General features: G+C 38.0%; 1 protein-coding gene across 1 annotated transcript in view; it reads left to right on the top strand.

Moving 5' to 3' along the window:
- Window positions 1-5,362: 5,362 nt before the first annotated feature.
- ADAM7 (ADAM metallopeptidase domain 7) overlaps window positions 5,363-16,045 on the top strand; it is a 111,407-nt gene continuing 100,724 nt past the window's right edge. The window contains exons 1-3 of the mRNA XM_016190718.2: window positions 5,363-5,414; window positions 7,226-7,326; window positions 13,456-13,532. Coding sequence (XP_016046204.2) covers window positions 5,363-5,414; window positions 7,226-7,326; window positions 13,456-13,532 — 230 coding nt within the window. The remainder of the gene's footprint in view (window positions 5,415-7,225; window positions 7,327-13,455; window positions 13,533-16,045) is intronic.

The raw sequence follows: 16,045 nt of genomic DNA, 5'->3' as shown, positions 1-16,045 counted from the left end.
CGTGAGCACTGACAGGTCGATCCATACCACTGGCCTGTTTCTTTCTTTCCCTAGTGGGGTAGGGTTCTGAGGAGGTAGAATTCCAGGACACACTGGTGCGATCATCTGCCCAGGTAGGAAATTCAGGTAGGAGTCATGGTAGCATCTGCAACTTGTTGGCTGAAAGGCATTAAGATACTAAGCAGAACAATTTGCTTAATAATCACGGACCTAAATGTAAAAATATAGCAGATGAGCTTTGGGGTCTTTTTGTTGGAAGAAGCTAGGAAGTCTATTTTAGATATATTCTAAGGGGCCCATGGATTTACTAATTTTTGCTTAAGCATGAAGGTGGGCTGAAAGTATTGTCTAGGAAGATAAGTCGGAGATGGTAATAGGACTAGAAAGCTAGATCAAGGCTTTCTGTTTATGGAGCTTGAATAAGTTCCAAAGCCTCTAGTAATTTCTTCTTTGAAAGTTCTTGCTTATTTTAGCTAGAATGGCTATAGGTAATGTGATAACTTACATTTTAGATATTCTAGAAAGCCAGTCTGCCATTCTTACCCAAGACATCTACTGCCTTAAAGTCATATAATTTAACAAGATATAAAAATCAAAATTTCACAACTGCTAATTTAAGAATTAGTGTATTCTGCTTTCTATAGTTTGGGTAACAACAAATACAAACTCAATATATTTCCTAGCACACAGTATATAATGCCCTTTTCAGTTGCTGCTATTAACGAAGCTCATAAATCCATTTGAGATATAGTTGATATTTGTCAACGTGTTTTTTGTTTATGAGTATGTGTGATGCTAGTACAGCAGACAAGCACAATTCATCTTTCTTGGGTCAACTTTTGTCACTTCAGTAAGAGAGAGACAAGTTAGAGATACACCACAGCATAATTATTTCCTTCATACTATGGTGTTTTCATGTGTTGTTAGGCCTTGAAAATGAATTGTATGTATGGCAAGTCATGTGTTCTACTGAGTGGCCTCCTATCCCCTTAACTATTTCTTGTATTTACTTGAGTGGCAAGAGTTTTAGTAGTAGAGATGATAATTTGGTTAAAGTTGTGTCATCTATGTGCAATATTTAACCGCAACTACTATGGGGTAGAAGCAATTGTTATCTTCATTTTGGATAGTGAATAAAACAGACACATACAGAGCGACTGTTGTCCAAAGTCTACAGGAAAAAAAAACAGAAATGTTTGGAGAACCCCGTTAATGTAGATATGAATATCCCCTCACTTGCTGTGTTGCACAGCCACCTAACAATTAAAATCCTAAATAACCATTGTTTATTTATCTTAGGTGCTAATTATTACCATTACTCTGTCTTTCCACAGTTTTAGATGTATAAATAGATTAATTTAAAATAGACTACTTTGAAACCTGCACATTGGAGATGTAGCAGTGAAGAAACTGACAAAAGTACCAGAAATATCTTGATACTATTATTATTATTTATTATTATTATTATCTGGTCCCCTATGCCTACAGTGAACTTCTCTGTTCCAGTCTCTTGGAAACAGAGCTGGCAGTCAGCTGAGGTAAATAACAAACACCTCATCACAGACCCCTGCAAGCGTCAACCCGGCTTTGACCTAGCATATTATGATTGGGCTCTCCTCAATCGCTATCGAACAGGCCATGGCCAGTGCGCCGCTATGTTCCATCGCTGGGGAGCCAGAGACGACCCGAACTGCCCCTGCGGCTACAGACAGACTATGACCCACATAGTCAACGACTGTCACCTCTCCAGATTCAAAGGAGGTCTTGAAACTTTACATCAGGCTCAACCTGATGCTGTTGACTGGCTACGGAAGAAGGGCAAACGCAAGAAGAAGAAGAAGAAGAAGAAGAAGAAGAAGAAGAAGAAGAAGAAGAAGAAGAAGAAGAAGAAGAAGAAGAAGAAGAAGAAGAAGAAGAAGAAGAAGAAGAAGAAGAAGAAGAAGAAGAAGAAGAAGAAGAAGAAGAAGAAGAAGAAGAAGAATTATTATTCAACTAGAATACTGCTCTGCTCTGGTTTGTGGTGGAGCCAGGGATTGAACCTGGACCATTGGATGTATCAGGCATGAAAGTGTGTTGTGATTCCATGAATGCTATCTTTTCAGTCTTAAGTTACATTTTAAGGAAGAAAGGCTGTAAATATATATAAAAATATCCCAGTAAATATTCAGTATTTCAGGTGAATCCTAGTTAAGGTAACAATGAGTTTAGAGGTACCAGAATGAAAGTTAGGATGTTTATTTTACACACAGATCCTGAAGAAAATGCCCCTGACATAATTCCATCTGAGTAGACCCCAAAAAGATGAGAGGGAGTGAAGTACATGACTGAGAAAAAAAGCAACAGGTAAGTGAGTCTTATAGTTGAAGGGAGAATGCCTCAAACAAGAACTCTTGAAGCAGACTGGCTCAGCACATTCCATGGTTATCAAACTCATATAGCAAGAGTATCAGAATGAGTGAGGTGTTGTGAGTTCAGAGTCAGGCTGAATCCCATAGATCCTGTTCTGTGATGGGGAGTCACTGAACATACTAATGCTATTATGCTAGATGATGTGTAGATAATGCACGATGACAGACTGAGAGAAAAACTATAATATTAGCTAGATTATTTCAACAAACAAGGGGAAAATGTTGATGCCATGCAATGATACAGTGGCAGTAAATGCATATATATACTTGAGGATAAGTGAACTGGACTTGCTAATAGATGAGAAGCATGGGTTGAGGGGAAATAGGAATCAAGGGTATCTTCTAAGCAATTAAATGATGAAGTTGTACTATTGTAAGGTGGGAAAGATTTTAAAAACTAGTTTTTTTGCCTTTAGCATGCCTTTGGCTTTATTTATTTATTTTAATTTCTTTATTGGGGAATTAATGCTTTACATTCAAGAGTAAATACAATAGTTTGTACATGCATAACATTTCCCAGTTTTCCATATAACAATACAACCTCCACTAGGTCCTCTGAAGGACATGTATTCTCCCACCCACCCTCCCCAGAGTCTTTTTTTTTTTTTGGTGCAATATGCCAATTCCAGTTCAGGTTCTACTTGTGTTTCCTCTTCTGATCTTGTTTTTGAAAAAACTAGGTTTTAAAAGGGGATGTTTGAGATATCTACTATGAGTTAACAAGACAAAGTTCTTCAAAAGATGGAAGTAATCAACAGTGCCCAATAGCTAATAGAAAGTCAAGTTAAGACAGATTGAGAATTAACCATTGAGCTTAACGAGGTAGAGCTCATCAATAGTCTTGACAAGAATGAGTCATTTTTCTTAAAAAAAAAAAAAAGTAAATAAAGCCATTTTAAGAACAAATCAGAAGAGAAGAACTAGTGGCTAATTATAGACTCATCTTCCCTAAACGCTGGCACTAAAAAGAAGTCAAAGATGGGCTAGAACAGACAGTGATATAAAAGTGGACATAATTCTTTGAAGAGAGAGACAAACGGCATTGTGTTCGTATGCATACTTGTTAAGATTATACAGTAGGGAAAACAATAAAGGGAGTAATAATAGTGAGAAGGCAATAAGGAGCAGGGGCTAGACTGAGCAGTGCATCCATAGAAATAGGAGATGACTAGCCTACACTGACACTTCTTGATAAAGTAGATGTGATAGTGGGAGGTGATTGTTTTCCAATCACTTTTATTTTTCAGTGAAATAAAAGCAGAGTGATCATCTCTGTGTATGGAAGGGAGATTTAGGAATTTGAAAAGGGAAAATATACTTGTGTTTTCTTGGGGTAATAGGAGAGATATGCAGGAAAATGAATAGTGAATGAATTTGGGAGTGTAAGATTGTCTATTACAGAGTCATTTAAAATTTACACTAGTGACTATAAGATACATATTGTTGTTATTATATTCAGGTATATTTTAGATGAAAAATCGCAAGTCCAGAAATGTTTCCTGCTTTGCTTAAAGTTACAGAATTAATAGTTGGCAGGTAATTTACTCTCAGAGGTTTAAAACCATGTAAATCTTAATCCTAACAACATTAACACACATAAACATATATAATTTTTAAATATGTACACAGCATAATCAACTTCGAATTTTGAAGGAGGGTATAAGATAACTCCTTGAGCAATTATGAAATATAAAGGCTAGGTAGAATAGGGCATGTCCACAGTTGATAGAGAATTTTGAAGATATTAAGTGTATTTTCAGTCAAAGGAGCCAGTTAGAATATTTCAAGGAGAGCGTATAGGCACCAGTACTAAATGGTATTGAGAGGGCAAGTCAAATGTAAAATCAAAAAGGCTGTTGTGTATAGATATGGTACAATCACTGGAGCTATTGGTCAACTATACCTGTACAATAAGAATTCAGAGTGAAATGCGTTAGGATGAACTGGAAGGGAGAATTTGCCATAAGACATACCAATTAATCCTATAAAACATTTAGCCAAAAGGGGAAATGAAAGTGGGAGAAGGGTAACTCATGTTATATAAATCAAAGGCAGGCTGTTTTGAAAGGGAGAGGTTTGGTCAAGTGGAAACTTCCAGGTAGTAGGAAGGTATAGATATAAATATGTAGGTATAGTATACTCACTTTATAGGAATACTGGAAGAATCATCTATAACATAGAGTACAGAAGGGTAAAACAAGAAATTTTCTCTTCTAATTTAACAAGAAAGTAAAGGCTAGTAGATCTATTGGTGTTGGTCCTTTGCACATTTGTCTGTTAAAGTTTCTTTTGTTTTTAGTTTTGATTTTAACGATTTCTGTATTATAAGTATATTAATATTTACCTTATAACAAATGTGTTGCATATGTTTCAGGAGCTTTGTTTGTTTTAAATCTATATTAACTAATGTTTGGGGGCATTTTTTCCTTATTTCATTTTTCTTTTTCTTTACTTTCATTACTTATGAATATAATCTTACATGGGCATAGTTTCACAACACACCTACCACCATCAGTTTTTTATTTAGTTTGTTTTTATCAAAATGTCCTTTACAATTTAGACATGTAGCGTTGGGCACAAAACACTTTCAACCTGCCTATATAAACAGTTTGAAATAATTTTTTGAAGACATACATGAATCTATTTATATTAAAATTTTTATTCACCTGGAATCACTTGTACATTAGTCATGAACTAGGGATCTCTGTTCTATCCACCTCCGCCACCACTACCCTGTTGCTGATTATAATTAGTACATGATGTATGCCCTCTAGATTTTATCCTCAGGCACCTCACACATTGTACAACATGACCCAGGAACACTTCCTTGTGCAGGATCAAAACCACCTCTCTGTGGATTTAGAGTCTTTATTTTAACTGTGCGCACAAGTTCCAAGAACTGTGCTCAGCTCTTCTCATACTCCTGCGTCCCTCTTCAACCAGAACCATTCAGAATGCTTCCGGGCAGTTTAACTTTCATGATTTTACTCATTTCTCAGATTGAAGGTAGGTCTCACTACGTTTCTCTCTGCTTTTTGTTTTAATGATTTAATAGAGCACTACAAAATTATAAGAGCTGTGGGTATATCTTCATACCCAACAAACGGTAAGTGTAAATCATCACCCTCCACCAAAACCCTGTGCTCCTTCCTCAAACCACCACAGTTCTCACAAGTCCAAGGAATTCTTAATATTTTTACCACTGTTTTCTTACTGTACTACTGGACAATGTCATTTTTCCCACAACTTAAATTGTAGAAGATAAAAATAAATATCCATAGGTGATATTTCCCTCTCCTGAGAACCTATCATAGGGCTCAGACTAGAATTACGTTTGAAAATTCTATGATTCTGGGATATACCATGTCACTCTTAAATACTCTCATTTGTAGCAAGGAGTGGACCTTACTGAGCAGCTGTGCCATTGTAAACATTGCTGGTATATTATTCACTTTATAGACAAGAACTTGAGACTAATAGCTACAGACCATAGAGATTACATGGTTATGCTACTATTAAGCTGGTAAAACCTTGATTCCAAAGCAGATTCCGATATTTTATTTTCTTTACAGTACTTAGCACTTTAATGAGGTAAGTTTGACTCACATCAGTGACTGCCAGTTTGATAGGAAATGAATAGAAGATTGTTTAGTGCTCAACTGATAGTTCCTGAAACCCATGTATTTATTTATTTCATTATTTAATTATTTACTTTTGCCACCAGGTTTATCAGTGGGACTTGGAACCTGTATGAACCCACAATTCCTAGAGGCCATTTGTTTTGATATAAGATGAGAGAGAGAGAGAAGGGAAAATACCTGTAGCACAGCTCCACCCTTTGGGAGGCTTTCCCCTGTACTTAGGACTTGAAACTGGATCCTTAAGCATGGTAACACATGTGCTCTATCAGCTGCACTCACCACTAGGCCCCATGAAAGCCCTTTAACAACAAAAGTCTTGTGGCTAGGCTTTGTGGAGCACCCAGTGGATACATTACTATGTTCAGGGATCCAGGTTCAAGCCCCAGTCCACACCTACAGAGAGGAATCATTTTTAAAATTATTATTATCTTTATTTATTGGATAGAAATGGCCAAATATCAAGAGGGGGAGATGAGAGAGGAAGAGAGACAGAGAGGCACCTGCAAACTTGCTTTACTGCTCATGAAGCTTTCCCCCGTCATGTGGGGAGCCAGGGGCTTAAACCAGGATCCTTGCGAATTACAACATATGCACTCAACCAGGTGCACCACTATCCAGGCCCCCAGAGAGGAATCTTCATGAGTGGTGAAAAAGTGTGTTTCTCCTTTCCTATCACCTCTTCACCTCTCAATTTCTCACTGTTCTATCAGATTAAATAAGTAAATATTGAAACCCTTTGTCTATAAAAGTCAACCAAATTTTACATTTAACTGTGAGAGTTAAGACTTCAAGTGAAAATGTTCTCAGGAGATAAAGTCAATACTGTATTTTGAACCAGTCCATTCCAGTGCAGGTTTTGACAGATGGCAGAATCCAGAGACAAGGATAAGAGAAAGAAAGTGACAACAGAGGCGACTGCAGAACAAATTGAAATGGCGGATGAAACAGAAGGAGCCTGATTTCCTTTGTGTCTTTTCCAGTTTTGCTTCTATTCTTCCATTTTGGAATTATCAGTCTCCACAGTTCTCTTATCTTGGAAGTAGCAATATTATTCCTTAGGGCTGCTGGCGATGACAGCTAATTGGCAGCAGGTGGACTCTGAGAGGCTCCTTCTGTGCAATCACTGTGGATGAATGTGAATGCTAGATATGTTCTCTCCCTTCTGTTTCCTTTCAGAAATTGCCATCCTCAGAGTAGAGGCCCAAGAACTGGTTTACCCTCAAAAGCTTGATCAGAAACAGAAGCGGGAAATTTTCCACACTAATGATCACATACAGGTACAGACTTTTGCTTAAGAAGATGCACTGCTTTCACAGGTACCACAGATATGTAGAGAACAATTTCTGGTTCCAGCCGGAAGGAAGTTAGAGAAGAGTCTTGATTTTCCTGAGAACCACAAGTCAGTTTGTACCCCAGTGTGTGGGTGCCTGTGGAGAGGGGAAGTCACCCTTTCACAGGTTAGGAAATATATAGTAAAGCTTAAGTTTCAAATGGCTCCACTTTAATTTTTTCCAGTTTACATAAGCCACTCCACTAACAGCTTCCCAGGCTGTTTTCAGGCAATTGACTTTACTACAACCCGGCACCCATAGAATCTGATATGCAAGCTTATTTGCTTTAGAGACCACATTTTACAGGGACAAAAAAGGTTTTGCTTGACCTGTTGCTCAGAAGGGTGTTTATTCTGCACAGAACACTTATTTTATTTTAAATGAAAGTGTTTATAGTACAAAATATAAAACATGGGGCCAGGTGGTAGTACACCTGATTGAGTACACATGTTACATTGCACGAGGACCTGGGTTCAAGCCCCTGGTCCCCACCTGAAAAAGAAAAAGCTTCTCAGTGGTGAAGCAGTGCTGCAGGTGTCTCTCTGTCTCTCTCCCATTCTATCTCCCCATCCCCTCTTGATTTCTCTCTGTCTTTATACAATAAATAAGTAAACAATTAAAATTCATTTACTCATGCACATTAGGGTCAGACTTCAAAAATTAATCTCCACTCCCAACCATCATAGGAGGCCTTCAATAAACACCTTTAGATACCCATTATAGTCACTTGCATTTTATACATAGAGTTTATAATTTCACCTGTAGAAAATTACAAAATGCTGTTTTGTTCAACACCCTTTGAGAAGGCAAATCATTGCCAGAGTGGTGACTTTCATCTCCCCACTAACAAAGGGATGAGCTTCCAGTTATTAGATTTCTCAGTTAAAGGAAGACATATTTTGACTGACCAAATGAGGCTGTGATAGCAAGAGTTGAGATAATGAAATAGCAACCTTCATTTCTTTCCATTTGGAAATAACATCTAACTATATTTTCTCCAATAGTCCTCTGAATTTTGTTCTCCGGATGTCCAACTCTTTACAGATAAAAACATGAGTTGAATCTTGTTACTCAGCAAAGTCGGTCATATCATTTTTAAAGAATATTTTATTTATTTACTTAATTATTGGACAGAGACAGATAAATCAAGAGAGGAGGGGGGAGATCGGGAGAGAGACACCTGCAGCCCTGCTTTACCACTTGAGAAGTTTTCCGCTGCAGGTGGGGATCAGGGAATTGAACGCAGGTCCTTATGTACTATAACATGTGCACTTAACCAGGTGCACCACCACCTGGCCCTTTGCATATCATTTTCTTTTTTTTTTTAAAGCAAAACTCACTGTGCAACAGTTGGGGGAATATTTTCTGGCATCTCATGACTTAAGATTTAGTTAATATCACATTAAAAGTCCATTGTGTATGAGATGAGCTTCTACAGGGTCAAGAAATATAAAAGACCTGTAATATAAGCAGGTAAGGAAGTTTAAGACACAAAAACTCAAATCCGTGTTGGTAGGAATAAGTCAAAAGTACAAAGGAGCTGACAGAAAGAATTCCCCCAAAGATAGGGCAATTTAAGCAATGCAAATAATTTTTGAAGGGACGAAGACATGGCCCACCTGGCCAAATGCACACATTACAGTGTACAAGGACTGGGGTTCAAGCCCCTGGCCCTTACCTGCGGGGGGGCTTCACAAGTAGTGAAACAGGTCTGCAAGTGTCTCTCTCTCCCTCTCTACCTCCCCCCTCCTCTCAATTTCTCTTAGTCTCTATCCAGTATTAAAATAAAATAAAAATATTTTTTCAGAGAGAGAGAGAGGTGACAGCATCAGAATTTCTTCTGGTGTCATGGTATTCCTATGTGTTGCCAGTGTTCAAACCTGGACCACAGACATTTAAAGGCATATGCTTTTCCCAGTGAAATGGGACTCAACCCTTACTATTTGATTGAGTATCTGATTTCTTACCCATGGCATCAGCTTTAATAGAAAAGTACTACTTTCATATTAAACTTATGATTAATAGCCCTAACACATACCTTGTTTTCAACAACTACCAAATACCCCTTCTTTCTCTCTCACAACCCCCCACCCCCTTAGTCAAAGGATCCCTCTTTAGGTAGTAACACAAGCCAACCATAAACCTGAGGTAATTCTTTACTGCTCCTGCTCGCTCTATTATGCCATCCTGTTTGCTTCATTGAACAATCACAAAGCAGAGTGGGCTCTAGGTTGTAACCACACTTTTTAACATTTCTATTCTTTCAGAATGCTCTGCTCAAATCACCAATATATTTTTTAAATACTTATTTATTCCCCTTTGTTGCCCTTGTTGTTTCATTTTTGTAGTTATTATTGTTGTTGTTATTGATGTCGTCATTGTTGGATAGGACAGAGAGAAATGGAGAGAGGAGAGGAAGATGGGGTGGAGGGAGAGAAAGATAAACACCTGCAGATCTGCTTCACCACTTGTGAACTGACCCACCTGCAGGTGGGGTGCCGGGGGCTTGAACTGGGATCCTTACACGGTCCTTGTGATTTGTGCCACCTGTACTTAACCTGCTGTACTACCACCCGACTCCCCAAATAACCAGTATTTGACCAACAAGCTAAATACTTGCCCTGCCAGCAATGGTTATTTTTGCTTGTTTGTCATACATAAGTAATGCATCTAAAATACTACACCTTCTAGTGCATTTTCCTGCTGAAAGACTTTGCTTCTCTTTGCTCTTAAATCATGTTTACTGATTTACTAGTATTCACCTGATTTGTCTCCTTCCTACTTCTTCACTCCTGTTTATTTAATAGCAATATTGAGCACCTATTACCTAAATACAACAAACTCCTTTATTTTATTTTAAATCATTTCATTAGGGTGGGGGAATAGTGATTTAAAAGGCAGTTATCACATGTGTTTACCCCCCCAGTAATTTCATAGAGGGGGGAATAATGATTTATCATATAGTGTTGACACACAGGTACAATTTCTTACCTCCCCACTACTACTGAAAGACATTTGCATGTGTAGTCCTCTGCCTCTGAATCTCTCATACAGTCATTACTATATTTCTCCTACTGTGATGTAGCTCTAGTAGGCAATTTAGAAGTTACTGAACTCATGTGATTCAGAGCTCAGCAGAGAAGAAAATACAACTGTGCAGCTACTATAATATATATGAACAAGAAATCATACACACCATAATAGGAAAAATGTAATCAAAATGTAATATAATTAATTAATTATATTAATATATATAAATATAGTATATAATATATAATAATTATATAATAATATAATTATTATATAATATAATATAATAATATTTATATATACTATAATATTTATATATAATATATTTGTATATAATATAATTATATAATAATATATTATATCAATATATTAATATATAATTATATTAATTTAAAATATATTCAATATGATTGATTATATTAATAAATAATAAAATGTAATATCAGAAATTGTATGCATGTGTCAACAATGGATCATTTTAGAGGCAGAGTTTTGGAAAGGCAGATTGATGAGGGGGGAGAGAGAGAGAGAGAGAGAGGGGGAGAGAACAACACCTCAGTTTTCTTCATTGTGGTAGGTGCTAGGCTCAAACCTGGGTTGCATACAACAAAACAGCACACCATTCAAGTGAGTAATTTCACTAGCCCAACAATGGATGATCTGATAAAGATTAAGTAGGGGGCTAGGCAGTGGGGCACCCAGTTAAGCACATAGATCACCACATGCAATGACCCAGGTTTGAGCCCCTGCTCCCCACGTGCAGGAAGTATGCTTCACAAGCAGTGAAACAGGTTTGCAAATATCTGTCTTTCTCCCTTTCTTCCTCCCTTGCCCTCTCAATTTCTATCTGCCTTGTCAAATAAAATAGAAAAAAATAAAGTGATTAAATAAGCTTACATTGTACTCCTCAGCCAGAATGTCTATTACTGGGGAAAAAAAAAGGATTAAATGAAAAAAATGTTTGGGAACTACTCAGAACAATATCCATCTATAGTGCACTGTCAGTAACTATTTGCTCTTATATACTCTATATATTTAAATAAAATATTTTACATTATGTAAAAAAGTCCCCAGCAGGTAGGGATCAAAAGCTTTTCTTAAAAATTTATTTCTTTATTGGGGAATTAACATTTTACATTCAACAGTAAATACAATAGTTTGTACATGCATAACATTCCCCAGTTTCCCATTTAACAATACAACCTCCACTATGTCATTTATCATCCTTCATGGACCTGTATTCTCCCCACCCACCCACCCCAGAGTCTTTTACTTTGGTGCAATACGGGATCAAAAGCTTTTAACCTAGGTCCTTGAGCACGGTAACATATGTGCTCTTACTGGGTCCACCTTTCTAGTCCTGTCTTGTCATAATCTTAACTACTTATTACAGTGTAATTGCTAAAAATTTCCTTTAAGTCTGACAATTCTATGCATAGTGACAAGCATAAACAGACTGTCATTTGTCAACAAGAAAAATGAGAGCTCGGCTGTAAGAATTTGTCAGTGTTAATCTCGTCTCTCATAGAAGAGAGATATCTCTTTTTTTTTTTCTTTTAGATTTATTTATTTATTCCCATTTGTTGCCCTTGTGGTTTTATTGTTGTTATTGATGTCACTGTTGTTGGATAAGACAGAGAGAAATGGAGAGAGGAGGGGAAGACAGAGAGGGGGAGAGAAAGATAGACACCTACAGAACTGCTTCACCATTTGTGAAGCTACTCCCTTGCAGGTGGGGAGGCGGGGCTTTAACTGGGATCCTTATGCCGGTCGGTCCTTGCACTTTGCGCCACCTGCACTTAACCCAATGCGCCTGACTCCCAAGACATCTCATTTTAATTGCTATTCTTCCTTTACTTTTTTTTTTTTTTTTAAACCAGAGCACCACTCAGCTCTGGCTTAAGGTGCTATAGAAAATAGAACCTGGGACTTTGGAGCCTCAAGCAGTAGAATTTCTTTGCGTAACCATTATGCTATCTACCCTTGCCCTAGTCTTGGTTTTCCAACCATGACATAAAAGGTAAATTCTTAGTCTTTAAGAGCTTCCTAGAAATATGATATGGTGTCATAAAAACCCCTTTGCTTTGATTTTGTGCTGGCAAAACAATGCTTTCCTTTACTGTTTGATTTCTCGAGTAGATTTACTCATCTCAAACACAATTCATATGTATGTCCTTGTTTTTCCAGCTAGTTTTTTTCCCTCTCTCTCTGTAATTTAACATCTTGTTCTCTCAACTTATGAGTCAACTTCTTGTGTTTAATTAGTGTGAATCAGTTCCCAGATATCAGATTTTACAGTGAACGCAATAAAAACATGTTTTGTGGTACTCAATTTTTGATTGCTAGAGTACAACATGACCATCACACCAAAGTGTAGGTTGCATTGATTAAAAAAGGATGAAAACAAAAGTTTAAAAGCTATACTTAGAATAGCTAAAAATATATGACCAAAAAACTCCATTTTGGGGGAGGAACTGTATATAGGGACATACAGTAACTTGGACACTTCTGGACAAATGGGAAAACAAGCTTTTTGTCACTTTATTTTCTACTTAGAACATGTCCACTTAATTTCTTAAAGAATTTTTGGCTTCATTTATTTAATTTTATAGGACATAGAGAAATAGAGAGGAAAGGTGGAAAGAGGGAGAGAGAGAATGAGAAAGAGAAGAGAGAGGAGACAGAGGAGAGAGAGAGAGAGAGAGACCTGCAACACTGCTTCACTGTTTGTAAAGCTTTTCCCCTTCAGGTAGGGAAGTAGGGGCTTAAACCCAGGTCGTTGTGCATGATAACATTTGTATGCTACTGCCTGGCCCCTTCATTGAATTTTAAATTAAAAATATCATTAAACCAAGTACTCCATATACTGTCTTAAATATTAAGCCTAATTACTATTTGGTATTGTGTCTGACAAAAAACAAACAAATAAAAAAACTTCTCAGTAAACTTTGAAAAGTAGAATTTTCCCCTTCACCCAAACCACTACCCACCTCAGTACTCTCTGTGAGCACACATTTAAGTTACCAGATGGATATTGTTTTTCAGGAAATGGGTGGTGATGAATTATTATACGAAATAAAGCTACATAAAAAGAAAATAGTACTTCATCTTTTAAGAACAAGGTAAGTTCTATTCTGATTCAGAACCATGTAGATTTAGTATTCTATAGTATTAAAGTTTTATTTTTATACCAGTGAAAATAATTGGTCAAATTCATGCCATATATATAAATGTCTACTCTTAATGTTTTTTACCCTTTATTTCTCTCCTTCCTTCTTTCTTTCCTTCCCTGCTTCACATATCTTTTTCTAATTTTTTTTATTTATTTTCCCTTTTGCTACCCTTTTTTATTGTTGTTGTTATTGATGTCGTTGTTAAATAGGACAGAGAGACATGGAAAGAGGAAGGGAAGACAGTGAGGGGGAGAGAAAGACACCAGCAGACCGGCTTCACCGCCTGTGAAGCAACTCACCTGCAGGTGGGGAGCCAAGGGCTTGAACCGGAATCCTTACACCGGTCCTTGCGCTTCATGATATGTGAGCTTAACCTACTGCGCTCCTGCCCATCTCCCTCCACATATCTATTATGAAAAACCAGAACCGTAATTATCTGCATTTTATTTTTCTTTGTGCTGCTTTATTTTACTTTACTTATTTTTTAAAGATTTTTTTTTCCTTTCTACTTCATATGTATTTGACAGGACAGAGAGAATTTGAGAAGGAAGGGAAGATAGAGAAGCAGAGAGAAAGATAGACACTGCAGACTTGGTTCACTACTCATGAAACATGCTCCTCACAGGTGGGCAACAGGGGCTTGAACCTTGGTCCTTGTGCATGGTGATATGTGTGCTTAACCAAGTGTGGCATCACCTGGTCCTGTTGCTTTTTTTTTTTTTTTTTTTTTTTTTGATGGCTTCCTCTATCCTTTCTTCCAGTTCACCATTTTGGCCCTAAGTTTCTCTGCTTCATCCTTCCTCCCTCCCTTCCTTTCTTCCTCTCTTTCTCCTCCCTCTCTCTCTCTCTCTCTCTCTCCTTTTATTTAGAGACAAGAGGCTGGGTCAGAGGGGAAGACAACAGCACCAAACTTTCCTCAATACACAGGGACTGTGTTAAAATCTATGTCCCCACCCTACTAGGGAAGGAGAGAGACAGGCTGGGAGTATGGATCAACCAGTCAATGCCCATGTTCAGCGGGGAAGCAATTACAGAAACCAGACCTTCTACTTTCTGCATCCCACAATGACCTTGAGTCTATACTCCCAGAGGGATAAAGAACAGGAAAGCTATCAAGGGAGGGATGGGATACGAAGACCTGGTGGTGGGAACTGTGTAGAGTTGTACCCCTCTTGTCCTAGGGTTTTGTTAATGTCTCCTTTTTAAAACAAACAAACAAACAAATAAATACCTAGGTCTTGCAAGCAACAAAGCAGCACACTATCCAAGTGAGCTAGTTATCTGGTCAGCTTCTGTCTTTCTATTGGTGACTTTCCCCACAACTCAGCTCCTGTAATTCTTATCTCTGACATCTTTTTTTTTTTATTTATTTAAATTTTTAATTTAAGAAAGGATTAGTGAACAAAAGCATAAGGTAGGAGGGGTACAACTCCACACAATTCCCACCACCCAATCCCCATAACCCACCCTCTCCCATGATAGCCTTCCCATTCTCTAGCCCTCTGGGAGCATGGACCCAGGGTCGTTGAGGGTTGCAGAAGGTAGAGGGTCTGGCTTCTGTAATTGCTTCCCCGCTGAACATGGGCGTTGACTGGTCGGTCCATACTCCCAGTCTGCCTCTCTCTTTCCCTAGTAAGGTGTGTCTCTGGGGAAGCTGAGCTCCAGGACACATTGGTGGGGTCTTCAATCCAGGGAAGCCTAGCCAGCATCCTGGTGGCATCTGGAACCTGGTGATTGAAAAGAGAGTTAACATACAAAGCCAAACAATTTGTTGAGCAAACATGGATCCCAAGATTGGAATAGTGGAGAGGAAGTGTTGGGGAGGTACTCACTGCAAACTCTAGTGTAATCCTGCTTTCAGGTATATATTTTGCAGTAGTTTATGGATACGTGTGCGCATACGCTCTCTCTCACAGAAACTGGTGTATGTCTAGGTTATGGGACTTTGTTAGAAAGTGAACTACCTGAGATGAAATTAGAGTGTACTATAAAAGGAAAGGTCTCACCCGAGTAATGAAGCTGAAGGGTTGTCATTCCACACGTGAAGTCTCTGGATACACTCTGAGGTGAAGCATGTTGAGATGGCAATCGTTGCTTTGGTTAGGTTGTGATCGGCGGATGCAATATTATTTGGTATGGATTGGGAGAAGCATACGGGAAAGTGAGCCCTATCCATGGGTGCCAGGACTGGGGGAAGTAGGGGCTCTATAGTGAAGATGTGAGGTTCCTGCTGTCTTAGGGTTCAAAAAGACAATCAATAGTTAATATTATCATCACATTATTTGTTAATTGGGTTAACTTTGAAAAGTCCCTTTGTTATGGTTTGCTGTACAGTACCCAGTATCTTGTATATAGCTGTGCTATTGGAAGCCTCCAATCTACTTGGTCTAGGCTTTTGAGAGAGTCCGCATATCAAATACGTAGCCTATCTATTAAAAAGATTCAGTTTGTCTCCTGAGAAC

The sequence above is a fragment of the Erinaceus europaeus genome, chromosome 19 (assembly GCF_950295315.1).
Source record: "Erinaceus europaeus chromosome 19, mEriEur2.1, whole genome shotgun sequence".
Lineage (NCBI taxonomy): Eukaryota > Metazoa > Chordata > Mammalia > Eulipotyphla > Erinaceidae > Erinaceus > Erinaceus europaeus.
Note: the sequence above shows the minus strand (reverse complement) of the source record. Positions and strands in the feature narration are given on the sequence as shown.